At 41.7% G+C, this 24,171-nt stretch overlaps 1 protein-coding gene and 1 long non-coding RNA gene across 4 annotated transcripts in view; one reads left to right on the top strand and one right to left on the bottom strand.

Annotated features, from left to right (window-relative positions):
* Window positions 1-5,733: 5,733 nt before the first annotated feature.
* LOC310847233 lies at window positions 5,734-9,590 on the bottom strand. The gene is made up of 2 exons (XR_014565703.1): window positions 9,312-9,590; window positions 5,734-7,043 (listed from the first exon to the last, which is right to left on the bottom strand). It is a non-coding gene; the product is annotated as an uncharacterized lncRNA (long non-coding RNA).
* Window positions 7,062-24,171, top strand: part of TSHZ2 (teashirt zinc finger homeobox 2) — a 344,424-nt gene continuing 327,314 nt past the window's right edge. For 2 of the 3 annotated variants that reach the window (XM_083744171.1, XM_083744172.1), the window contains exon 1: window positions 8,093-8,697. In XM_083744171.1, coding sequence (XP_083600297.1) covers window positions 8,658-8,697 — 40 coding nt within the window. In that variant the 5' untranslated portion in view covers window positions 8,093-8,657. Of the gene's footprint in view, window positions 8,698-24,171 lie in introns of all 3 variants that reach the window. The other variant, XM_083744170.1, reaches the window with a different exon arrangement.

The raw sequence follows: 24,171 nt of genomic DNA, 5'->3' as shown, positions 1-24,171 counted from the left end.
TCCCACCCCCAATCCTTCTTAAAAGGCATTCTGTTCTGCCAGCCACAATGACATCTGCTGGTGGAGACAGGAAGCCATAAATCTGTAGATCTCCTCTCAACCAAGCCTTGTTAATGCTTCCATTTATTTTTTGTGTGTGTGTTTTAAAAAAAGAAAATCCAGGATAGGACTCCATCTCATTACTGCCATACTTAGAAGTCTGCCTCTGCATTTTATCCTTCCCTAAGACGCTCACAGATTTTTTTTCTTACGTTGCATATTGAAACCTACAGTCACAGGAGTGGCATACCATGGTGGAACCAGCACATGCCCTTTGGATTACAGCAATGGTGTAAAATAACATAACATAACATAACATAACAACATAACATAACATAACATAACATAACATAACATAACATAACATAACATAAAACATAACATAACATAACATAACATAACACAACAACATAACAACATAACATAACATAACAACAACATAACATAACATAACAACATAACAACAACAACATAAAACATAACATAACATATAACATAACATAACATAACATAAACCATTCTCTAGTTGTCAACCCATGTTTAAGCTGTTTAACCATTCTCATGTTCCAGATCATGAGAAGAACCTCTTATGAAAAGAACCTTCTTCAAGTAAAATCCGCAGTACTGAAACAAATTGTGACATGGGATTTCTCCATATTATATCCACAACATTTGGACCCCTATGTCACAAAAGGTGGCACCACAAGTGAAATGGAGCATTTGGGTGTGCTATTTTAGGGGGTGAAACTTAAGTTTTGCACATTTCAGTGAGGGGTCTTAAAAATATGGTTTTGGGTGTGAAGAATTCAAATCTGCTATTATTTTTGTAAATGGACAACATTTCATTTGCTAAGTCTGTGCTTCGTGAAAAAGCACATAAACTACTTTCAGAAAACCAAAGGATTTTAATTTCCTTCTGGAAATGTCAGGTCATGCTAAATAATTACAATAATAATAACTAAATAAAAATAGTATCAATGTATAATATAACGGCAAGCACTTGACAATCATTTTAAATGATTTCTGTGCAATTTTGCACACATTCCACTTAGCAAGCAAAACTAAATTATATTAATTTAACCAAAATATATTTTGAATTCCCAAGTTGTGTTTTTAGTACTCCTCATTTTGGGTATCTGAAAGCTGAAAAAGTAGACACAGTCTAATTGGAGCATTCCAAAGAAATGTGGAAAAATTGAGAAAAATCAATCCAGTGTCTCAAGTAGCAAAGGTCTTCAGAAACCACAAAATTATCCCACAATAGTACACAGGGTTGCCATATTTCCAACAGCGAAAATGAACTTGGGGGGGGGTGTTGAGCTTTTGGGGCAAAATCTCAAATGGCAACCCTAAAAGTGCAGAAAGCTTCTGTTCGGATTTCAGTGGAGGGTAAGATGCCATGATATTATTTCAGTAGACTCACAGCCAGTTTCAAACCCTTGCAAGATTAAATTGTGAATAATGTTAATATCAATAATAATAATAATGGTGGTGATGCTGTGCATAATTGTTTTAGCTGCTTTTTCTCCTCATAATATGCTATCAACCCTCATTTCATTTTTAGGGCAAATGATTTATATCTTTGGCACGAGTCTACAGTACAAATGGGTGACTTTCCCTGGGCTCCACATTGCAGCAACTTGGAAAATAAGCCAAGAGTCTGTTAAAAGCAAGAACTGGAAAATGCCTTGGCTTGTTTTCTAGGCCAAACCAACCTCAGAAATTGTCTGCCCATTTTACCTTCCCACCCAATGTCAACCAGCCCACCCACTCACTCTCCCCTGCAGCCACATTCTCTGAAACGCTAAAATTATTGCCATGATTTTATTGGCTCTGTTGGTTTTGACTTGACTGTAAAAGGCCTTGCAGGGGGCTGAAGTCTTTGTTAGGGCTCAAAGGCAACCCAGAAATGGTCTTGTAAGATAAATAACTATTTATTACTAACAAGGTTGCATTTGCTTGTATGCATCACCTCCACAAGAAGTGGCTTTGTTGATTTGACGCAAGTGTGCTAGGTGCTGCATTTATTGCAGGACTTAATAGCAACCGCATCTGACTCTTGTATTTTACTCCACCTCTGGAGGGGGGAAAAATGATATTGTTTGTTCATTTATTCTTAAAATGTATACATTGCTAGATTATTATTTTTAAAAAAACCTTTTTACTAAAGATAAAACAGTAAAATTGCAACCATACCCTGAACTATACCAAAGTTAGAATTCTAAAAGAAATTAAAATTATCTGAACCTTCTAATCTGGGCAGGCTTATTTAAACAAGAATGTTTTCAGCAGGCATTCGAAAGGGTACATTGAAGGCAGATGCTTTATATCAATAGGCAGAGAGTTCCAAGGTGTTTCCCACACCTGTGTCCAAGTTCTTACAAATGCAGGATTAGGATTATGTAACACCTGTAGCCATGCCAATTTACATGACCAGCTGCATCAAGATAGGAACGAAAGAGATGAATCTAGAAGCAAGCGTTTGCCAGACTACTTCAAGGCACTTATGCCTGTAAATTGTAACTCCAGTGTTTACTTCCACAATGTTTACTTCCACAAGAGTTGTTAGGAAGGGATTGATTTGATCCAAGGTCAGTACAGTAGCTCACAATCTTCAAAATTGCTTAACAGCTCTAGATTATGTGAAGTAGAGAGTGCCACTGAGCATCTTCAAAGTGTCTTTTATTCACCAAGGAAAGCTAGTTCGTTCTCTCTCTCTCTCTCTCTCTCTCTCTCTCTCTCTCTCTCTCTCTCTCTCTCCATGCTTTATTGGAATGCACTATTTATTTTATAGGTGCTCTAAAACAGTGCTTATTTATGATTTCTTTCATAATTTTCTTATACTGCTTGATTGTAGAAAACCCTTTAAGCTGTATATTATGATCTCCACCAGTTATGATCCCCATCATGACCGGGAGACAGTCAGCTATCATGCTCATTTCCTTCTTGTGGGCTTTCCATAGACATCTGGCAGCAGCTGAGACAGCAGATTGCTGAACCCGAAAAGGTATTTGGTCTGGTCCTGCAGGTTGTGTGTGGCAAAAAGTCGTGCATCACACAGAAACACAGCCCTTTTACCTGTTGAAAATCCAAGGCTTGCTTCCTAAAATGTAGTTTTTGCCCAGGGGTGAAAAAAGCTTCATATTTAAGTAATGTTGTGTTGTGGAAAGTTTTGTTTCTCCCCTATCCCTGGTCCTTCAGTTTGATCATTTTAATTTCCCCGGACTAAATGGTAATCAGGGATTCCACCAAACTTTAATAGGGGAGTCTCCAAGGGGTTGAGAATCTAAGGGTGCTAAATGGGTTGGAGGATAAAAGAGGAAAAATTGAATAAAAACTATGTAAATTAAAAACAAAACAAAACTGATAACATCCATAATAAACCAGTTCAGAAATTGCATTTTGTGGTCGTTCTCTTTCCCCTTCTCCCAGTCACCTGTTGGAAATGTTTATTTGTTAAGAAGGTGTCACATCATAGACTGGAATGGATGAGAGGAGCAAAGCTTATTTTCTGTTGTGGTGCTGATGGTGACCCGGGGCCTTTGTCTAGGGCAGGCATCCCCAAACTTGGCCCTCCAGCTGTTTTGGGACTACACTTCCCATCATCCCTGACCACTGGTCCTGTTAGCTAGGGATGATGGGAGTTGTAGTCCCAAAACAGCTGGAGGGCCGGGTTTGGGGATGCCTGGTCTAGGAGGCAAGAAAATTTGACTCCCAAGTCATAGGGGAGTTTACTATGGAAAGATGGGCTTCCCCAACCAAATATCAGACCTGGCTGCTGTAGTCTTGAGTGCATTTACAGCATGATAGCGTTGATTTTGGGGGTGTCCTGGTTTTTACTTTTTGAAATATAGTAACCCTACAGTATGAGGTGACCTGTCCTGCACCTGCTTTCTCCTTTGTGCAGTCAGACTGGTTTACTATTTTTACTGAGATGGGGCAGCTTTTGCTACACATTTCCAAGAGAATTCTGGGCAATTAACAGCGCATCAGGTGACCATTTCAGCATGTGGTCATCATCTTTAATGGACATTCAGCAGTCAGCTAGCACTGATTCTTTCATTCTTCAGTGGCCACAGAGGCACTGGACTCTGCAAAGGACCCGACTTCTTAACGGCAGTTAACAACTTTGAATCAGACTTTCTGGTGTGTGAGATGGCTCTCGGATGCATCAAATGTTTTCCAAGGTGTAAATCAGATTTCCCTTCTTCACCCTGATGCTTTCTCAGAACTTCCACAAGAACAGATGCTGGATCTATGTATCTGACAGGCACATTTGAAGAAGAAAAAAGAAGCACCTCAAAAGCCTGCTCTCCGCCCAAGTTAATCTCACTACCTTCTTCCTCCTCAAACCATCCTTCATGCCAAGAGAAACCCAACTCTAGAGAGTTTCCCCTACTATTGGGACTTCTGAAGCTGTTGTTCCTGCAGTGAGACCTGGTGCTGCTGCTTCCATCCTATGACTTTGCTAGAATCATAGAAATGAAAGGGGCACATAGGCAGTCTAGTTCAATCTCCTGTTCATGTGGGAATCCTGCCTCTATGGCATCTTTGATAGGAGGGCTAGAAAGCCTCAGCTTTAAAGCCTCAAAGCGACCGTCCTACTGTCAAGCACCTCATACCATCAGGAAGTTATTTCTGTTGTTAGACAAAATCTCCTCCCATCTAATTTGAACCCATTGTTTCATCTAGAGTGACAGAAATTTGCTCCATTATCTTATGTGACAAGTGCTTCAAACAGTCTCCCCCCCCCCCCATTAATGGTACCCTAATCCTTCAATCTCTTCCATCTTTATCACCTGCCTCCTGGACATGTTTTAGTATTTTAATATCCTTAAATGGTGGTGCCCAGAACTGGACACACACTCCTCAATGTAAAGTCTGACCAAAGCCGAAAAATTAGGGACCATCTTATAAGTTCCTGTTGATGTAGCCTTCAATTGCATTAGCCTTTTTAATGCTGCATCACACTGCCAGACTCCTCCATTGTCTCTCGAGACAGACAAATGCCAACCTGCACTGCTGAATGATCAGTTTGGCAGGGCCCCACCAGTTGCATCTGCTTCCAAAGGGAAAGTGATGGGAAAATCAGGGCCTTTTTGGTGATGGCACCTCAGCTGTGGAAAGTTTTCTCCATGGATGCTCACCTGCTTTATTGGGGGGGGGGCGGGGGTCCAATGACTATAATTTTATTATCCCATTATTTTAATAGCCTTTGCATATGGTTGTGCTGGCTGAAGCTGGTGGGCATTGTAGTTCAAATCATCTAGACAGTTGGAAAAGGCTGTAATAATAATTAATAATAATAATAATAATAATAATAATAATAATAATAATATATTTATACCCCGCCCATCTGGCTAGGTTTCCCCAGCGATTCTGGGTGGCTCCCAAGAGAATATTCTAATGGAACATTTGCTTGTCTTCATTTTACACTCCCTGCTTCTTTTATCATGAGACTTGTCTTGATTTTTAAAACATTGTTTAACCCCTTGATAATGTCTATGCCCCCTTGATAATTTCTAGGGAGAAATGAATGCTTTATACTGAAGTATACCTTGTGAATGTGAGCTTAATCTGTAATGTAACAGGTTTTCCAAGTCTGTTTTGATGCCATGTGGGTGACTGCATACAAGACCTAACATCTGTACATACATCTGTCCTAGAATGCAACATTTTATGTTTCATAATTGGTTTTTTTAATCAATAACATTTGCAATTTATTTATTTGGGGTTTTTTTTAAAAAAAAATCTTGATAAAAGATGAGGTGAAATCTTTGCTTTAAATAATGAAAAAATAAGATACATCCAAAGCTCACCAAAATGGCACTGGAAAGAAGCAAGATTTCTCATCTAAGCCTTTGTCCAAAGGATCCCCCATGAACTCAGTTTGACAACTACATTCCACATCCTGCTCATATATGCAATGGAGGTTCTAGTTTCGGGTGGTAGAATCTCACATTCCCATTGACAAAATAACTGTGGACTGAATACAGGGGAAAACAGAGTATCATGCAAAAGAAGCATTGTCTTGAGAAAAAATGTCAAGAGCTCCAGCAACATAAACGGAGACTGGTTTCTTTGGCAGAGAATTGGTAAGGCTTTCTTTTGTCTATAGCTCTTGTTAGATGCATCTTTGACTGTTATTTATGGGGGGGGGGGATTACTCCCAGAAAACAACTGTGTTGCTGAAAGTGGTATGATGCACAAAAGCTTTAGCACTTGGTCCTGGACCACTGAATAACTATTGCACATTTGTGGATATTTAAATCTATTGCACACCAAAAGATAATGACCCCGTCTCATTGTACAGAGAAGCTGATGTGGAGATTCTGGTCAATCAATGGCTGATGGTGGCACGAGACAGCCGCGATTCTTCACTGATCTAAGACCAGCCTTGTTTGATCCACTCCACCAAACGGCCTCTCCCAGCTACCTCAGACACCTCACTGCTTTTTGCTTTTTTTCCTCCATCCTCCTCTGTTCTCCATTAATGCAGCTGAATGTACAATCGCGTCCAAAACTGCCGCTCCTCCAGATGTTTCCAATATATCTGGATCACTCTCCGATAAGTGGGACTGTAATGTTACTTCCTCCTTCGGGCCACTTCACACAAGATGATTTCCTTCACGGTTATCACTTCCAGGTGGCTAAGCTGTATGTATGCCATATCGTGTGGCGGACAAACACGTGTGCACTGAGATTTGGTGTACGCAGAGCAGGAAGCTGTGACGGGCAGGAGGCTCCCACCAGATGTGTACACTTGTCCAAATGCACGTTGTGGTGTCCACGCATTTTGTTTCTTCTCCTTCCTACGCCAAAGCGATGCTCTTGGAGGGAAAGCCTAAAGGATCGTGTTGCCCTTGTTTCACCCTCTTTCTTTCTTCCTCCTCCTCCTCCTCCCACTCACCTCTCCATAGCCTCCTCCACTTCGAGGGGTTTTCTCTCATTGCCTACCAGCTGCAAGCAGCTACAGCCTTCATCTGGCTATCGCCACCAAACACCTGGGCAAAACAGAGGAAAAGGAAATAAAGGAAACTTCATACAGTTTGTTCCAGAGGCAACCCAACACCTCCTGGGTGTCTTTCTCTGATGGTGAGAACTTGTCAGCAATCTATTTTCAAAAGTGTGGGAAAGAGAGAACTTTATCATGTACCATCCTCCCAACTGTGTCCCTGAAAGAGAGGGAATCAGATAGAAGGGTGTATGGTTTTTTTTTTTGTTTTTAAACCCTTTCTAATATTCAGGATGGTGTATCTGTAAAAGCAGGGGTATAGATATCTCAGGCAATCCTTGGCAAGGGTGAGGCACTCTGAACATGCTCAGATGCACTGTCCACTTCACCTGATCAGCTGCTTGTCAAGGCTGGATCCTGCATGGAATAGATCTTCCAGTGCCCTGATTGGGATGGGGGGTTGGCACAATTTGGTCCAGTTTCCTGCAGTGATGGGAAAGGGGGGCTACCCAGGAGAGGATCATATTATGGGGGGGGGGGTGAGGAGAGAGGTGAGTTGAGTACACAAACAGGTTGGCACTGGAGAAGGAGCGATTGCTTGAATAAGGTGGTCTCTTTCGCTCCTTCCGTCCCCCTCCCGCCGAAGTGCCTGTGATCAGCAAAGCCCTGTCTCTTTAATAAACTGACTGCCTTCTGTCTGCTCGGAGTAAATTTCATCCTGTCATCAGGTCGCGGAGGAGGAGTTTGTTAATGTACAGTTTGCTCAGTGGATCGATGTTCGCTGGCATCGCCTCGCCCTGCCTGTGCCTCTGTGTGTGTGTGGATGTGCGTGTGTGGTTGTGCGTGTGGATGTGTGTGGATGTGCGTGCGTGTGTGTGAACACCAGATTTCCTCCCATCCAAAGCTTCTCTGTCCTCTTCCATATCACTCACAACCTGGCATCTGACAGCAACAAACCTGCAGTTTTCTCAGCCAACACTCACCAATCCGCCATATAGATCTACGCGAAGGAGGCGACGAGGAAAGGGGGGGGGGGAATAGAGAGAGAAAGAGAAAGAGGTTGAGAGGGAAAGAGAGGAAATAGGGGGGGGGACAACCGCCTGAGCTGCTTTTTAAAAAAAATATTTTGCATATCTATATTTTGCTATTTATTGATCACTTTTCAAAAAAACAAAAATAAAATAAATCCCGGCACCTTTTTTTTTTTTTTTTTTTTGCATTTGATGTTCCTGGATGTTTGCATCAAAGCAAGTCTTGCAACAGTTCAAACAAGACCAAAAAAGAGAGAGAGATAGAAAAGCAGCCGCTCCCCACCCCCCACCCCATCCCGGTTTCCCTTTCCTTTTTAAAATTAAATCCTAAGAATCAGAATCCGAACAGGTTGATCTCGTCAGAGAAGTGCCAAAGAAGAGAGACGGGTGCTTAGTGCTGCCGGCGGTGGGTCGCTGAGGAGGCAAAGCGGCGGAGGGAGGAAAGGAAGAGAGAGAGAGAGAGAGAGAGAGAGAGAGAGAGGGAGGGGAAGGGAGAGGAAAAAAAACACAGACACACGCACACACACACACAGAAAGAGAGAGAGAGAGAGAGAGAGACAGAAAACAAGCCCCGCGAGCTTCCAAGGCTCCTCGGATCTGGAAAGAGAAGTGAGATTGGAGAAAGTACAGCGATGCCAAGGAGGAAACAGCAGGCACCCAAACGGGCAGCAGGTAAGGAGCCAACCCACTCGCCGCAGCCCTCTCGGCGTCTCCCGAAGACCTTTAAGCCCTCCCCTCCTCCCCCACAGTTTATTGTAGGGACGCGCTTGGAGAGATTTTGTCTTTGCAATTTTTTAAAAAGGGGAAGAAGAAAAAAAACCCCATCATTTTTATTTCAATCTTTTCCTCTCTGTTTCTCTCTCTCCTCCCCCCCCCCCCCCATCCTTTGCAACTTGGACACTATTGAATCAGCCTCTCTGGAAGCCGACTAGTTTTCGCACCAACCGGTGCTTATTTTTATTTATTTTTTAAGGGCGGGAGGGGAGGTGCGGAGGGGGGGGGGAGAAGACCGCTTTTCCGCCTCGTCCCGACGCTGCTCGGGTCCTGTCTCCCTCTTAAACTTTTCCCCCCAACTTTCTTCCACATGGTTTCTCACCTCTCTCCCCTCCTCTCTGTCTCCCCTCCCCAACCCCCTCAAATCCCCTTTGATCATCTTCGCGTTGCATCCCTGCTATGGGGTTTGCAACGAGGAGCTCTTGGATTTTTAATATATATATATTATTTTGTACTGCAGTTTGCATGCCTCTAGAGGAGTAATGTTTTGCTTTAAAAAAAATAATAATCACCATTTCCATAGCGTCGTTCCTCGTTCAGTTCTTTCTCTTTCTCCCTCTGAAATAGCGGCGGCGGGGGCGGGGGGTGCTGTCTGTCTCTGTTGATGAACCCGCTGGTTGAAGTTCAAGCCTTTGATCATCAGTGGCGAAAGAAAGTGTGCGGGGGGGGGGGAGAGAAGAAACTGCAACAGGAAATAAAACGAACGTTCTGACGGTTAAGGAGGCAGCCCCTTAGATTCCAATCAAATTAATCTTTCGGACTCCTTTCGCTTGCACGCTGCTATTCAAGTTGAAATGCAACTGTTTCTAGCCTGCATGATGGGGGGGGGGTCAGATGCACCGGGGGTTTTTTTTGCCTTTTTTAGGGCTTTTCCGGCGGCTCCAGCAGTTTGCAACTTTTTGGGACGGTGTTCTGCTTCGGTTGCAAATGGGGAGGAAAGAGAGGCTAGGAAAAGTTGAGCTTATAGTAAGGAACGGGGGAGCAGAGAGGCCTGCACAATGTTAAGGTGGATTTTAGGTGTGTGCATGTATTTTAATGTAAGGTTGGTTAATGGAGAGAGACAGAGACAGAGAGAATAGTTTGCTAGGATTTTTGTTTCTGGGTAGCGCAGCTGGGAAGTTCATTTTTTTTCTGCCACCAGACCCACCCACTGAAAAAATCAGGTTTCCAGATGATTGCCAACTTTGATTTGACATTTGATTGATCACCTGTCATCTTGCTGCCTTTGATCTATTCATTCTTGATACATATCAATAAATCACTCACTATGGTAACCTGAGTGCCAGTGACGCAAGTCTTGCCCTCTAGAATCTCTTAGCCAGACATTCACAATTATTATCTTGTTTGGCTTTAATGTGGGTGGGATTTGTCTTCTCCTTCTTTGTGTTCACTTAGATTAGAGCTGTACAGTGAAGCTAAGTTGTTGCTGTGTTGTTGTTGTGTTTTTTAAAAAACCCTCTCCAACCCCCCCCCCCGCCAGGAGATCATCAGATAACACTTTGCATTTCCATTAGACACTGAATAATATAGCTTTGAAATGTGGGAAAGTTTCAGGATACGCATTTGAGTAAATCTTGCGCAGTACTGCTTGAGGACTATTCAAATGTGAAAATTAATCTCGGAGGGGAGAATGGGTTTGACAAACTTTTACAAACTTGACCCAGTTCAACCTTCGGCAATCCCCCCCCCCCCCCATTCTCCCTAATATATGTCTATAAATTAGAAATTATAATTGCAATCCAAAGGTTAGTTACGATTATTTCATACAAAAGGGGTTTAGGTGACTACAATCAAAAGGCATAATTGAGACAATTCTTTCGAGAGTCTTATATGGGGGTTATTTTTCACTCTGCTGAGAGACATTTAGGACAGCAGTAACAGTATTGCCACATGGTTATTGCTGCACGCATTTGCCAAAAATAAAGAAACCAAGCTTTCCTTGTTAGCGGTACAAGTTTAGATTTTCCATATGAATACAGGCCCTATGTACTACGATTCTGCTTCTTTATAAACTAAGACTCCAACGTCTCTTGAAAGCATTTCTGTTGCCATTGTGGGTGCTGGCAGCCCTGATCCGCCATGGACACATTCCTTGATTTTCCTTTTCGTCGGACTTTTGAACACTCCTTCTTCCTGAAGTGTGCTGGAATTTAAGAGGTTAGGGATGCCGGAAAAGGTAGGTTCGTGTGCCACCTGGAAATAATATCATACAATAGGCATCTTATGCATGATAACAGCCTCCTTGTTAATTACACTGGTATCATCCTTGGTCCTTAGCCAAGATGCCACTCCCCTGAAAAGAACTTTGGAACATTTTTTTTTTTTTTGTAGAGGTTTTCAAACTGCTGGGTGACAGTCTGAATAACTTGGGCCCATGATATCCCATAATTATGTTGTGAAATATGTGCTTGGCTTTCAGAAGTTATTGCCCCGTTTAATATTTGTTTCAAGTTATGAGGGGGCTGGTTCTTTAAGGTTACATGTAACATAGCAAATAGAGAGCAAGTTTCTACTGTTTCGGAGCAAGCCCTGCTTTGAGTTTACACGGTGTCTTTAAAACACCATGCAACATTGTTATGTTTGTTTTCATTTCCCTTGCTCTAGTATACAGATTTTATTTTATAAGGTGAAGGACGTCTCAGAGGTCCAGGAGCCACAACATGGCCTTAGGCAGAATGAGGAAGGTGTGGAGGAAGCAATTGATTATCCAGATGTTTGGCACAACAAGTATTCTCTTTCGCTTTCTTTTAAATGCAAGCTTTGTCATTCTTTAAAACAAACAAACAAATAATCTGCATGCTCAGGGAGGGACATTGGATTATGACAGTGGATTATGCTTCGGAAAAGTTTGCAACTTTTTAGGAAGCTGGTCTCTAAGGGGAAGGAAGGTATTAAGGTATTAGGATCCTGCACATAGCTGCTTTGGCCATTGCTTGAAATTATATCCTATGCACAACTGTAAATAATTGCGTCCCAGCACTGACTTCGAAAGCAGGTTTCTCATTTGATTAATGAACGACGTAAAGGTTAGAGAGAACAAGCAAGTGAATCAGCAGGGATGTCCCGCTGCTTGATGAAAATCTACCTACATGGCAATTTCCACCCCTCCAGCCCCCCTATAATTAATGTTAAGCCCCGAGATCCTTATATTGTATGTTACAGAATGCTGCAATGAAGCTGGTGGTGTAAGTGAATAAGTAGGGGCTATTTGGGCTTGATGATGGCATATTTTGTCCTTAACTCCTTTTTTGTTGTTTAAATCGTACTTTGAGTCAGGAAAACAGCGATGTCAAACACATATGTTCCCCTTGACTCATTTCTCAACAGCACTGATCTCCCCCCGCTTCCCCAACTATTGTCTGCATAATTCTTTGAGCAGATGTTTGAATATTTTTAGGTCAGTGGCTGACATTACATCATACATTTATTTGTAATGATATATTACATGTGCATTGTTATCTTGCATCCCTAAAGAGCCCAAGGTGCTTTGCAGACTGTCGGTCTGATTCCCTTCTTCTCCCCTGGTTGAGAGATGGGAGGAATTCTCCTGTAGCCAATGGGATTACATCGTGGTGAGAAAGATGAGCATTAGGCCGAGAATGTTGTTTCTGAATTATAAAAAATGCAGCTGTCTCTGGGGAGCAGCCATTGCATGACCCAACACAATTGAGGGGAGAGGAAAAGCTAGGACTAAGACTGAATTGATATGTTAATTCCATTTTTATTTCTCTATATCGGAAATAGCTTTCATACCCAATTGCACAGGATTAAGCCCTCCTCTCCTCCTACAGCTTGTCAAGATGTGCATATTTTATATTACAAATTGTGAATTTGCTGCGTATTGCTGGGGAATGTAAAATCTGGACTTAGCACTTTTCTTTTTCTCCCCCTTTGGTTCTCTTTCCTGTCTCTGCTGGGCCCTGATAGGTTGCCTGTTTAAGAAGCAAAAAGCTCAAAAGTACAACACAGGGAGCAACCAGCTGCATTTACTTTGTTTACCAGAGCTAGAAATGAATAATGCAGATTTTGTTTTCATGAAAGTCCTTGTGTGGCAGTAAACATAAGACTATTAGCAATCATTACTTAAAAGTTGCAATTTGCACCTTAATAGTACCAGTTATTTAAATAGCGAACAACCTTTTCAGACGTAGCAATCCACCTTCTTCTGGGGTAGACTAGCAAGGTCTTAGGTCTCATATATGGCATAGTAAGAGATGTGTGTTATGCATATAATCATGATCAAAGGCTTTGCATTTATGCATTGTTACTACTCGCCTCATTATTAGAAAGACAAAAAAGCTGGGTACCAAGCAAAATAGGCCTGAATGGTACTATAAAATAAAAATGCATTTTCTTCCTTGTATTTTCCCCCGGGAGAGGAAGTACGCATCAAAGACACCAAAAAGACTCTTGCTTCAAAACTCTTCAAGTTCATATCCTTATATCACAACACAGACGGATTTCATGAAAGCAATTTGGGTTCAAAAAGGAGGAGAGATATTTAACTTCTTAAGTGGAATAAAATGGCCCCATTCTTGGCTCAAAGCCCACCCACCCATTTGATACCATCAAATGGGCTGGCCGGCCCAAGAGGCAAGGTGAGGTGACCACCTCAGACAGCAGGGTCTATCAGCAGATCCCAGTGTCAAACTTTCTTTCTTTCTTCCCTCCCTTCTTCCTCATGTAGATCTTCCCTGATCACTTTCTTCCTTGGTGGAGACCAAGGCCATCTTGGTATCTGTCTCCAGTGCCCAAAATGTCTTGGGATGGCCTCAATCTGGATTGCATTTGGAGATCAGGCAAATGCACCGATCCATTTCTGGTTGTGGATTGGGCTTGTGGAACCACACATGAAATGTGTGAGATGGGTGGCAACAATTGCACCACACATCTTTAACTGACATGGGGTGGAAGTCTCCTGGCCACTTGGCAGCACAATGATCTAACATGCAACCAATTTGCCATCTGGATAGATTATTACTTGGGACACGATTTCCACTGCCCTTTATATATCCATTTCATTTTGTGAATCAGAACGGACCACCATATCAGCTCATAAGAATATGGTATTTGGATTGCTATTTTTGTTGTCGATAGGGACAACTCCCTTCTGTTAATAGCTGGCTACAATTTAGAGTCTCCTCCCAAATTCTATGGCATGTTTCATTGTGCATAAGGAGCATTGCAGTTTTTACCTTCCTTATTTTCACTGCAACTGGGTGAAGGTTAGGCTGAGAAAATGGCTTGCCCGAGCTGCTGGAAGAGCTTCATAAATGATTTCATCCTGGTCCTCACCTGTAGGCAGCCTACACTTTCCTTGTAAGACACCTTATTTCTTTGCCTTGTGCTTCCTCCTTAAATCTCAAATGCCCACATGTAGTAAAGAATACTTTAACCATTTCCTTTTTCTGATCCAGGGATTTGGGGGACCTTTGATGAAAGGTGCTTCTAGTGGTCCTCCCTAACCTGGAAGCAAAACACACTCATAAATTTCTCATATTGTTTCTCTGCTCCTCCATGATACTCACTGAGAATGGGCAGTGGGCCTTCTGGAAATATTGGTGCCCAGGCAGCTGGTCTACCCTAAGCTCAAGCATTTATCTTCCCATTATTTAGTCTGTGCACTAAAAACAACAGTCTTGCTGTTGTGCCTTACATACAGGAAATATTGTCCTGAGTTCTCCTGTTCCTCAGGATAACATTCCATACATATGGGGGGGGGGGGTGTTTCCAAAAAAATGGTTGGTTTTCTCTTATAACACACAGGAAAAACCAAAGAAAAACATTACATTTGTCACAACATTAAAAACTTAACAACAATAAAAACACACAAAATAAAAGAATTTGTTCTTTTTGTTCCCTGGTGTATTTACATTGCTAAAAGACTTCCTCAACAACCTCCAATCTGAATTTCATCATATCACATATTTAGCAGTTCCCAGTTACATCCCATACACATGAAGTGGTTGGTAGCTCACAAAAACTTATTAGGATGTCACAGAAGTCTTTGCTTTTCCCCCATAGCTTTGTCCAACCCCCATTCAGATGAAACATTTACTAGTTCGCTAGGAGAGACGTCTAGTGGTCTGACACCTCTCTGCTTCACACCCCGGTGAAGACACAGCTCCAAAAAAGATATTCCAAACCAAGGCATGTGTATATGTTTGGTTTTTTGCAAGTGACACTTAGGGCCCAGGTCAGGAGTTGCCATGTTTGGGCATCTGCCAAGAGCTCTCCATTCTAGCAGGCAGCCCACAGAAAAGCAACCCCTGGATCTGCTGTGATAAAGAGAGAGACTCACCGAAGGTGAGGAGAGCATCTTGTCCCAACTTTCCTTCCTGCTCAGAAAAAAATCCAGGAACTGGCACTCTGTCCACTAAAGGCTTCCAACCAGAATGTGATATACATTATCCTCTAATAAATGCTTGATTTTTCAAAACTGCTTAGATATTATGCATGGGTGGACCCTCATAACTTAAAAAAAAATAAAATTCAGTGCAAACTTGAAAACATTTTCTTCTTTCCCTGATTTTTTTTTTTTTTTGTCTGTCCAAGAAATAATCTTCCTTGATTTTATTTTCGGCAAAATACGGTGTCTGGTTTTCTTTCAGGTGTGGCCGCAGAAATATTCAACTTCAGTCGATGAAGTGCTGATGTTCAGTATCAGACAGACATAGAATAGAAATTGCATTAAGCTGTTGTGCAGACTTTAAGAGTTCAGATGTTAACCATAAAAAAATGTTAATTTGTGGCAGGAATCTAATCTGGTTATTTTAGTGGCTGAGACATTGGTTGCCAATGCAGAATATAGTCTTCGTTTAGACTCTTTCGGATTGTATTGCAGACAGGGAAGCATTGTGTAGGCAGCGCAGCACACGAAGTTTCTTTTCATAAAGCCTGGCTATGAAAATACCCCTTTGTTAATTTTATTAAGGCATCTTTCTTTCTGAAATTAAAGACATTTGTAAAGTTTTTACTTCCAGAACATGCTCGCACAAGCAGCAGGATGGTTTAGGGAGCCTGATAACTTGAGCCAGCTGGAAACATGTTTGATTCACAGCAGAAGATTTTAGTTTCATTCATTCAACAAATTGGAATGATTGATTTTTGCATTGTGTGTGTGTGTGTGTGAGAGAGAGAGAGAGAGAGAGAGAGAGAAAGAAAGAAAGAAAGAAAGAAAGAAAGAAAGAAAGAAAGAGAAAGAATTAATTTTGTGGGATTGTTGGTCCAACCCAACAGACCGTATTCTTATGGACTGCATCCCATTTCTACAAATGCTTACTCTGAAGTGACTGCTGCTGAATTCAGTGAGGGTTATGCCTCAGCAAGGCTGTGTGCAAAGATTGCTGCTTTGGGCAGCAGTCCTATATCCACTGGGCGTAAACTCCATAGAACTTAATGGGTTTTACTTCTGAGTAGATTTGCAGAGGAATGCACTGTTAGTTTCATTGCAAGGCCTGGCACTGAAAGTGCAGTGAGATTAGGCTCTTAATCTGAAAAATAAAAGGATATTGTTAAGGTTATGGCATGAGTTATTTTTTGCCCTTAGCCTTCCTGTAGAACTTCCCTGCGGTGTCTTTGGAGAGGTCTGGTTTTCTTTACTGTAGTCACTTTATAGTCCTATAACAGTGTTTCCAAATCAATGGCATTATTATTGCTATTGTGTTTCCTGTCAATTACAAATGGTGCTCTGAAGTGCTTTCTACATTCTCTTTGTAAGAAACTGGAAATTAAATGTGTGTGTGTGTGTGTGTGTGTGTTTAGTGGGGCAAAATACAGTACGGCCTTTAAAATGTCCCTTAAAATGATCAGGGGACCTGGGATTGAAGCAGGAGTTTACAAAGCCAGAAGACCTGTGAATACTATGAACATCAGATTCGCCCCACAATACATGACGTATGCTCAAAGTGTCATTTAAGTTTAGAAACTGAAATAGTTTTTCCTCCTTACTAGGATAACCTCTGATGCAAGGCGCTTGGCATTTTGCATCTTTTAAAGCCATTTTTTAAACCAGATGCTTAATGCAGCCTCTTGCGAGCTAGACATACCTTCATGCTGAAAAGCAACTAGGGAATGATGTCTTTGTAAGATTTCTTGGGGAAATGGGTCACAGACGAGCACGGTTCCCCATTAGATTTACACATTCCCTTTGGCAACTGTTGTTGATAGTCACTTATTTTTTTTTAAGAGAGGGATTTAAAAATAGTTGAAAATACTGGAATCAAGAGCTAAAGGTTTAGAATAGAAAAGGGGAGATGTTCTTTATTCCTGAAGAAGCACAGTTTTACCATCAGGAAGAAAAAGGCCTAACATTATCTACAAAAAAAGTAATAAGCTCTTGAGGAGGGGGTGGGGGAGGAAAATACATTGTTTATGATCTATGGCCTGCAGTAATACTGTTTAATGGTCTCCAAGAAATCTGGCCAAGGCGAAACCGAATCTCCTTTAGGAATATCTAAATGTAAATAAATGTGCATATGTGCATCTCCATGCTCTCAGTTCCCACACGTACATTCCTCCACATCCATACCCAGGCGCAAATAAAAAGGTTATAGAAAAACAAGGCACTGAGAGTTTTGTTGATATGAGGTGTTGGTCTTCCAAACTGCTAGAGAGAGAGAGAGAATTTTTAAATGCTCAAAACTGTTTGAAGCAGTCATTTTGTTAAAAATTGATCCCAAAATTTAAATAAATGTGCATTTATGTGGGTCTCCATTCTCAGTCCTGCTCACACATGCATTGTTTTAAGCAACCCATCGGGAGGCTACAGAGAAACGTGACCCTTGCAATCTTGCTGATAGGAAGATTTAGTTTTCCAAATTGCAGAAGACGGAATAAATCTTTATATGCTCTGGGACGCTTGAGACAGTTGTTTTGTTAAAGAACAAAAGACCCCCCAACTTATCGTGGGGGGGCGGAAATATTAAGTCCCAACATAACAAAAAAACTTAGCATGCTTGTGCTGGTGGTATAAATTGTAGGGAAGGCAAAAACCAAGCTGCTTCCATCGGTTTGCTCTGCTTTGGCTGCTGTTCGCCAAGTGCAGATGTTCAGTTCCAATTGATTCCATCACCCGTTTTCAGGTGCTGCTACGAAGTTCATTTTGATGAAATTTTCTATTAGGAGCAATTAAATTCAAACATATTAATAGCCAGGAGCTGTGCTGTAATGCTTATGCATTTGTGGCAAATGCATTCTCTTCCTTTTAAGCTCTTTGTGATAATAAACATAATATTGTTCAACTTTATTGGGGGAGAGAGAGAAAATTCCGAGGGAAAAGTTGCCGCATTAGTGCTGCATTTTTATTGTATTAATGTAAATGAGATGCCGTCTTTGCTCTTTCATCTCTGCATATTGTATCTATTATTTCTCTATCTTGCTCTTTGCTGGGTAAGTGCCTATATTCTCCTCCTTGCATTCAGCATAAAACTGCTATCATCTAATGATACCCTACCTCATTAAAGTTGTTCATGATGCAAAGGGGAGTGTGATAGGCACCATCTTCTCTACCTTAAATGGTTATGGAAAAGCAGAGCCATCGAACGTGTGAAAATAGCGTGATCCATCTTGAATAACCATTAAAATTGGGCATGTCAGAAAAAGAACAACAGCAGCGACAGAAACTTTTTTTTTTTACTGGGGAAGAACAGATCCATAGCCCCAGGTGGCAAATATGCGAAGCAATAAGGGTTTTAAGAAGCTTTTGGTTCGTCCTCTATCACTCTCAGAAGACTACTTTAATTGAAAAACCTGTTGTGCCTGGTTTTCTGTATGTATACGAGGAAAAGCCCAGTTTTCCTAAAAGATTTGTATTTTGGCTTACCATAATAGTTAATTTTTAAAACAACTTCCCAACTCTTGTTTTCTCTCCTTTAAACATCAAACCAAGATGTAGCTGATCTTAACTTGTAAAGAATTCTGTTGCTTGTAAAGAATTCTAACTTGTAAAGAATTCTATTGCTATTATAACTTTTAAAAAATACTATTAAATATTCCTAAGGTGTCACTCCGACATACAATATTTGGCCTGTTTCTGTAAGAATTCCGGTACAATCTGCCCTGGAAAAGGATGCACCATGCTGCTTGCTATTTTAATGAAAATAATTATATCCATCAAAATCTACTGTGCGATTTCAGCTAACCGTGTTTAGGAAAGAAAAAGGGATGGAATCAAAGGCATCAGAATGCAGAAGTTAAATCCTGTGTATTTCTTTGGTCTTTTCCGCCGATACTACTGAGAGGTCCTTCTGTGCAGTGGTGAGAAATAGTTTGGTTTATGAGATGGCATAATGATGCACATCTTGCAACACCATCATTCTCTTAAATCCCCTTCAAAGATTGCCAGATCTGTAATTCTATGTGTACACAGGTGATCATCTCATTTTTGTTCCAGACGGTAAGTGACTTTTTCTAGGAAAAGAGCCGGATCTCTTAAAGCATGTCAATTTAGGGGCAGGAAAGAGACAAACAACGGATGCCAGCTAGAGATGTGTGCCAAACTCTTCATCCTGCATTGAACTGCAATATTGATAAACCTGGCCAAAGCAGCCATGAAGTAACCAGTGGGGAAGAAATAGTAGTTATGAGTGATAGCAGCCCTCTTATGTCCTTTAAAATGGAGAAATGGATACAGACTAAGTAGTCTGGAGCTGCCACAGAAGCTTGTACTGTATAAATCTGCCTGGAGAAGTTGCATGCATTGATAGGAGTAAAGGTAAAGGGATCCCTGACCGTTAGGTCCAGTCGTGGCCGACTCTGGGGTTGCGGCGCTCATCTCGCTTTACTGGCCAAGGGAGCCGGCGTACAGCTTCCAGGTCATGTGGCCAGCATGACTAAGCCACTTCTGGCAAACCAGAGCAGTGCATGGAAATGCCGTTTACCTTCCCGCCCGAGCGGTACCTATTTATCTACTTGCACTTTGACGTGCTTTTGAACTGCTAGGTTGGCAGGAGCTGGGACCGAGCAACGGGAGCTCACCCCGTCGCGGGAATTTGAACCGCCAGCCTTCTGATCGGCAAGTCCTAGGCTCAGTAGTTTAACCCACAGCGCCACCCATGTCCCGCATTGATAGGAAGGGGTATACAAATGTGGCGCTTAGGCATTTGCTGTTTCAACATTGCTGAGGCATCTGTCTAAGCTATTTACTTATTTAGGTAAGCAGTTGAATTTGGTGGATATGCACGGTTACTTCAGCTTCCTTGATGGGCAAATTAACACCACAATCCTATAGATGTCCTTTCAGAAGTAAGCCCCATGGAGGTCAATGGGACTTACTCCCACCTAAAACAAAGTAGCATGTTCTATCTTTGGAGATTCATTATGTACTCACTAATAAGCAACGGACAGAACAGAACGATGGTGGCTCTTTTGGCACCAGAAGTGCAAAGGAGATGTTTCATTATTTAAGCTGGATAATTATGGGATTGTTAGGAAGGAATGGGTTTATCTGTATGTGCATGCATGCATTTCATTTAGTAATTTCCATATACAACCTTGTATTACCACTGTGCATTCTTAGATACATCTAAAACAAATCATGCAGATATTGTATATTATTTAAAAATGTATAAATTCAGCACACTACTTGCATGCAATTCGTTTATACATTCACCCATATGTTTTCTGCATGCATACATGTATTTTCAAGGCAGTTGGGCTGATTATTCTGCAGTTTTGATTTTTCAGTTTAAGTGGGGGTGGAATTTTTTCCTGCGATAACAGCTTTTGCATTGCTGTTTAGCATCTTTGAATCCCTTGCATATCCAAGGGATTTTGGCAAACTGCTGCTGGTGAGAATGGGCAGTTAGTCTAATCTGATATAAGAGAGCTTCCTGGTTATATAAGAGAGCAGTTGCCTGGCCGATCATACCCTAAAAGTGATTATATTATAATGCTACCTAACCAATCAGGTGGGTGACATGGCAATTGAGACCAAAGTTCATATAAATGAATAAGTGAGCATTTTTCTCAAGGAATCCTGAAAAATCATCAACAGGTTGAGATGCCTTTCAACACTCCAAGAAACATTTGTGGAAAACCATGAATAGTTTGGCTCAGCCCTAAACGTCAAGGCTATGCCCAGAGTAATGTATCCTTGCAGCATTCTCCAGTGATGATATCACAGTGGCCAACTTTGAAAGGTGCTCCGCAAAGGAAACATAATTAAGTGCTACCCAATATCATGGGACTGACTAACAGTTCATTCGCACAACGTGCTTTTCCCATCACTGGACGATCAGCTTCCCACAACTGCAGGCGGCAATTCCCTCATCTGCACCAAATGCATTTGCATGGGAATTCTCTGTTGCAAGAGTCATCGTGGGGAATTGTTCCATGATGGGAAAAACATACAGGAACACAAAACCTAAAAAAGAGAGCAAAATGTAATTAATGCTGCATTGGCATCGCTCTAACAATATTGTCAGCAGATAGCTCAGTAAAAAATGGGACAGCTTAAGGCGCCGGACAAAATACCTTGATCAATTCTAGCAGCATAGTTTTGAGGTTGCACCGCTGAACAATATGCTAAGCTTTCACAGTGATTTTGTTTTGCTCCCTATTCAAGCCAGGAATGAAGAGCCACCATGATTTGAGCTGCAGGGTATATCAGGGGACCACAAGGAATGATCTCTGCAAATAAAGCACCTAAGAAATAACTGTGACGTTATTAGAATACAGAAACAGTTCACTCTGCACCACCCACTGGTAGGCTGCAACTTCCTAACACACACTATACCATTGGGGCTACAGCAGGGAGGAAGAACGAGAAAGAGGGAGCGGGGTGGGGAGAGGAAAACAAGGAAAGGACAGACCTGAGAATAGACTTGGACACATGACTGAATATTTACATTGGGCCCCGTTCTGTAGCTTGGGATTAAAATTGGTTTCCGAGTCTGAAAAACTTCAGATCAATTAGCACAGTGGCTAACATAGCTGTGAAAGCTGATCTCTCACCTACAATGCATTGCTTTATGCTGTTCCTCACCAGGCATCCATGCCCATGCCATATCTTCTCAGTAAAGCTCAGACAGAGTTATCGGATGCTCTCTCTTTTAAAGATTGCAGAAGAAAGCTTTTGTCTTGCACAGTGTATGTAGGTAGGGTTAGTCACTTTGTGTCGGCGATGTGGCAAGACACCAGTAACACAGGCCAGGCTTCTTCACTGCTGGATATGGGAGGGGAAGAAGGATGCTCTTACTGAGTTGCATCTGCCATGACTAGCTTGGAGTGCATCATTGTGCCTGTGGGAGTGCTCTGGATTGCAGCCTGTGTGTCATGGCTCTTCAGCTTGTGTCTGGTCACACAGAATTTCTTTCCCCATCCATCCCACATCTGTGGCGAAACCAGGACTCTTAGTTATCATGGCCTTCAAGCTGTGCTAAACATAAGCAATTCAGATATCTGGACAACTGGAAATCTGGTAGCTGTTTTCCTCATTCCTCATGTTTATCCTCTTCCGTTCTTGTTCCATAGTGTGAAGGGAGGGGGGGATATAGCATAAACTCAATCAAAATGCATCATTGTTCAGTATTGCAAATAAAAAACTGCACTTGGCAGATTTCCCCTTAAAGCGCCTCTTAATACGTATTGTCAAAACGTCTAAAGATGTCTCTTACTCATAAGCATTTAATTATTTGTGACACTCAAACTAATATCCAGAGCTGTGGGGGAAAAATAATGGTATTAAATATTTTCTCTTGTCAAATGGTAACAAAACATTGCCTACATGATAAACTCTTCATTATTTTCATGTAATGTATTTCAGATAGATAGATAGATAGGTATATAGATGAGATTGAATGAGATTTCTGATGTCCATCTCTGATTCTTGATTTCCGTCCCTTATGTACCAATTTGTTTTTATTTGTTTATTTTAAATGTTTATTATATCCTGCCTTACCTTCTGAAAGTGAGCAGCTAAAGGGCCAATAAAAGTTCATACTACAAAGTGGTTGAAACCATAGAAAACATATTTTCTTTTTCTAATAAACAAAGTCTCGTACTATGTACATATATATTGTGAGCTACAGAAGACTAATGCAAACTAAAACGGAAAATGTCTTCTCTGACCATTTTTGTGTGTGTGTGGGTGAGTGGTGGCAAAATCATGATAAATCATGGGAGGGGGGAAAGAAATTCCTCCAAAATTTTGGAAGAGGTTCCTTCTTACATTACAAAGGGGAAAAGGTTTTTCTTTTATCTTTGCTTTTAAAAAAAACTTTTTAAAAACTGTGGTGCCAGGTTCTCTCTGCATGTCAACATAGTGGAGAAGACCTTTTGGTCTGCTCAGTCTGCAAACTGTTGATGATAAATTTCAATGCAGTTGCTTTCCCTTTTGATTGTTAACTATATTTTTAAAAGTATTGGAACATACATGCCTTCAGTTTCCCTCCTTTCCAACCATAGCTGTCAAGTGTCCCTTATTTGAAGGGACAGTCCCTTATTCCAGCGCCATGTCCCGCTGCTGTCCCTTATTGGTGGATGTCCCTTAAATGTCCCTTAAATGATGTCCCTTAAATTTCATAGGAAGCAGCTTCTCTCCCTCCCTCCTTGCTGGCCAGGGAGGAGGGAGGCTCCAACTGTGTTGCTTGGCTGTGTTGCTCACCCAATAAGAAGTCTAAGAACGACTGGGGGGTGGAGCTTGCATGCCTTGTGTGTGGCTAGTTAATGCAAGCTGAGGGGGCGTTTGAATGCTGGACGCCATTTTGTTGCACGTGCTGCTGCAAACTTTGCAGTGCAAAGCCGGGCTGGGGAGCCATCTTAAGTTGAGGCTGCATAGGCCTTGTGGTGCATGTGATTCAGATTCTATTCAGTTGAACCTCTGGTTTCAAAGTTGGTTGGACAGTGTTCTCGAAGCTACCCAGCATGAGTTTGACCAGACTGCAGGAGGAGAGGAAGACGAGTGCCTGGAACAGGTGAGGCTGCAGGTCCCTTATTTTGGCTGCTAGTCCCTTATTTTCAAGGCTGCTGGTCCCTTATTTTCAAATCTGTAAGTTGACAGCTATGTTTCCAACCAACCCCTCTGTGCAGCCCTGGGCACTGGCAACCCACGCTATGTCACTGGATGGCACGGATTATGCATGCAAAGATGATGCTCTACTCTGGGCTACAAGCCTTCAGTGCACCACTGCATAGAAGAGCAAGTGTGTGTAAAAGCATATGGATTTAAAATGTCTAATTGTGACACTTGAGGCTTCTTTCAGTGCAAGACAGGAGCCTCAGAACCCAGTGGTACAGGATGGGTTTGTGTGTGCCTGTGTGTGTTTGCCACACAACCAGCTTTACTATGGAGCTGTATGAAGCAGTTGCTTCAGGGAGCAGATCTATCGCAGGCACAATTTTCAATTTTCTGACCTCTAACTCTGTGTGTCG

The sequence above is a fragment of the Podarcis gaigeae genome (assembly GCF_964106915.1).
Source record: "Podarcis gaigeae genome assembly, chromosome: 6".
Taxonomy (NCBI): domain Eukaryota; kingdom Metazoa; phylum Chordata; class Lepidosauria; order Squamata; family Lacertidae; genus Podarcis; species Podarcis gaigeae.
This window is presented reverse-complemented; position numbering and strand designations above follow the sequence as displayed.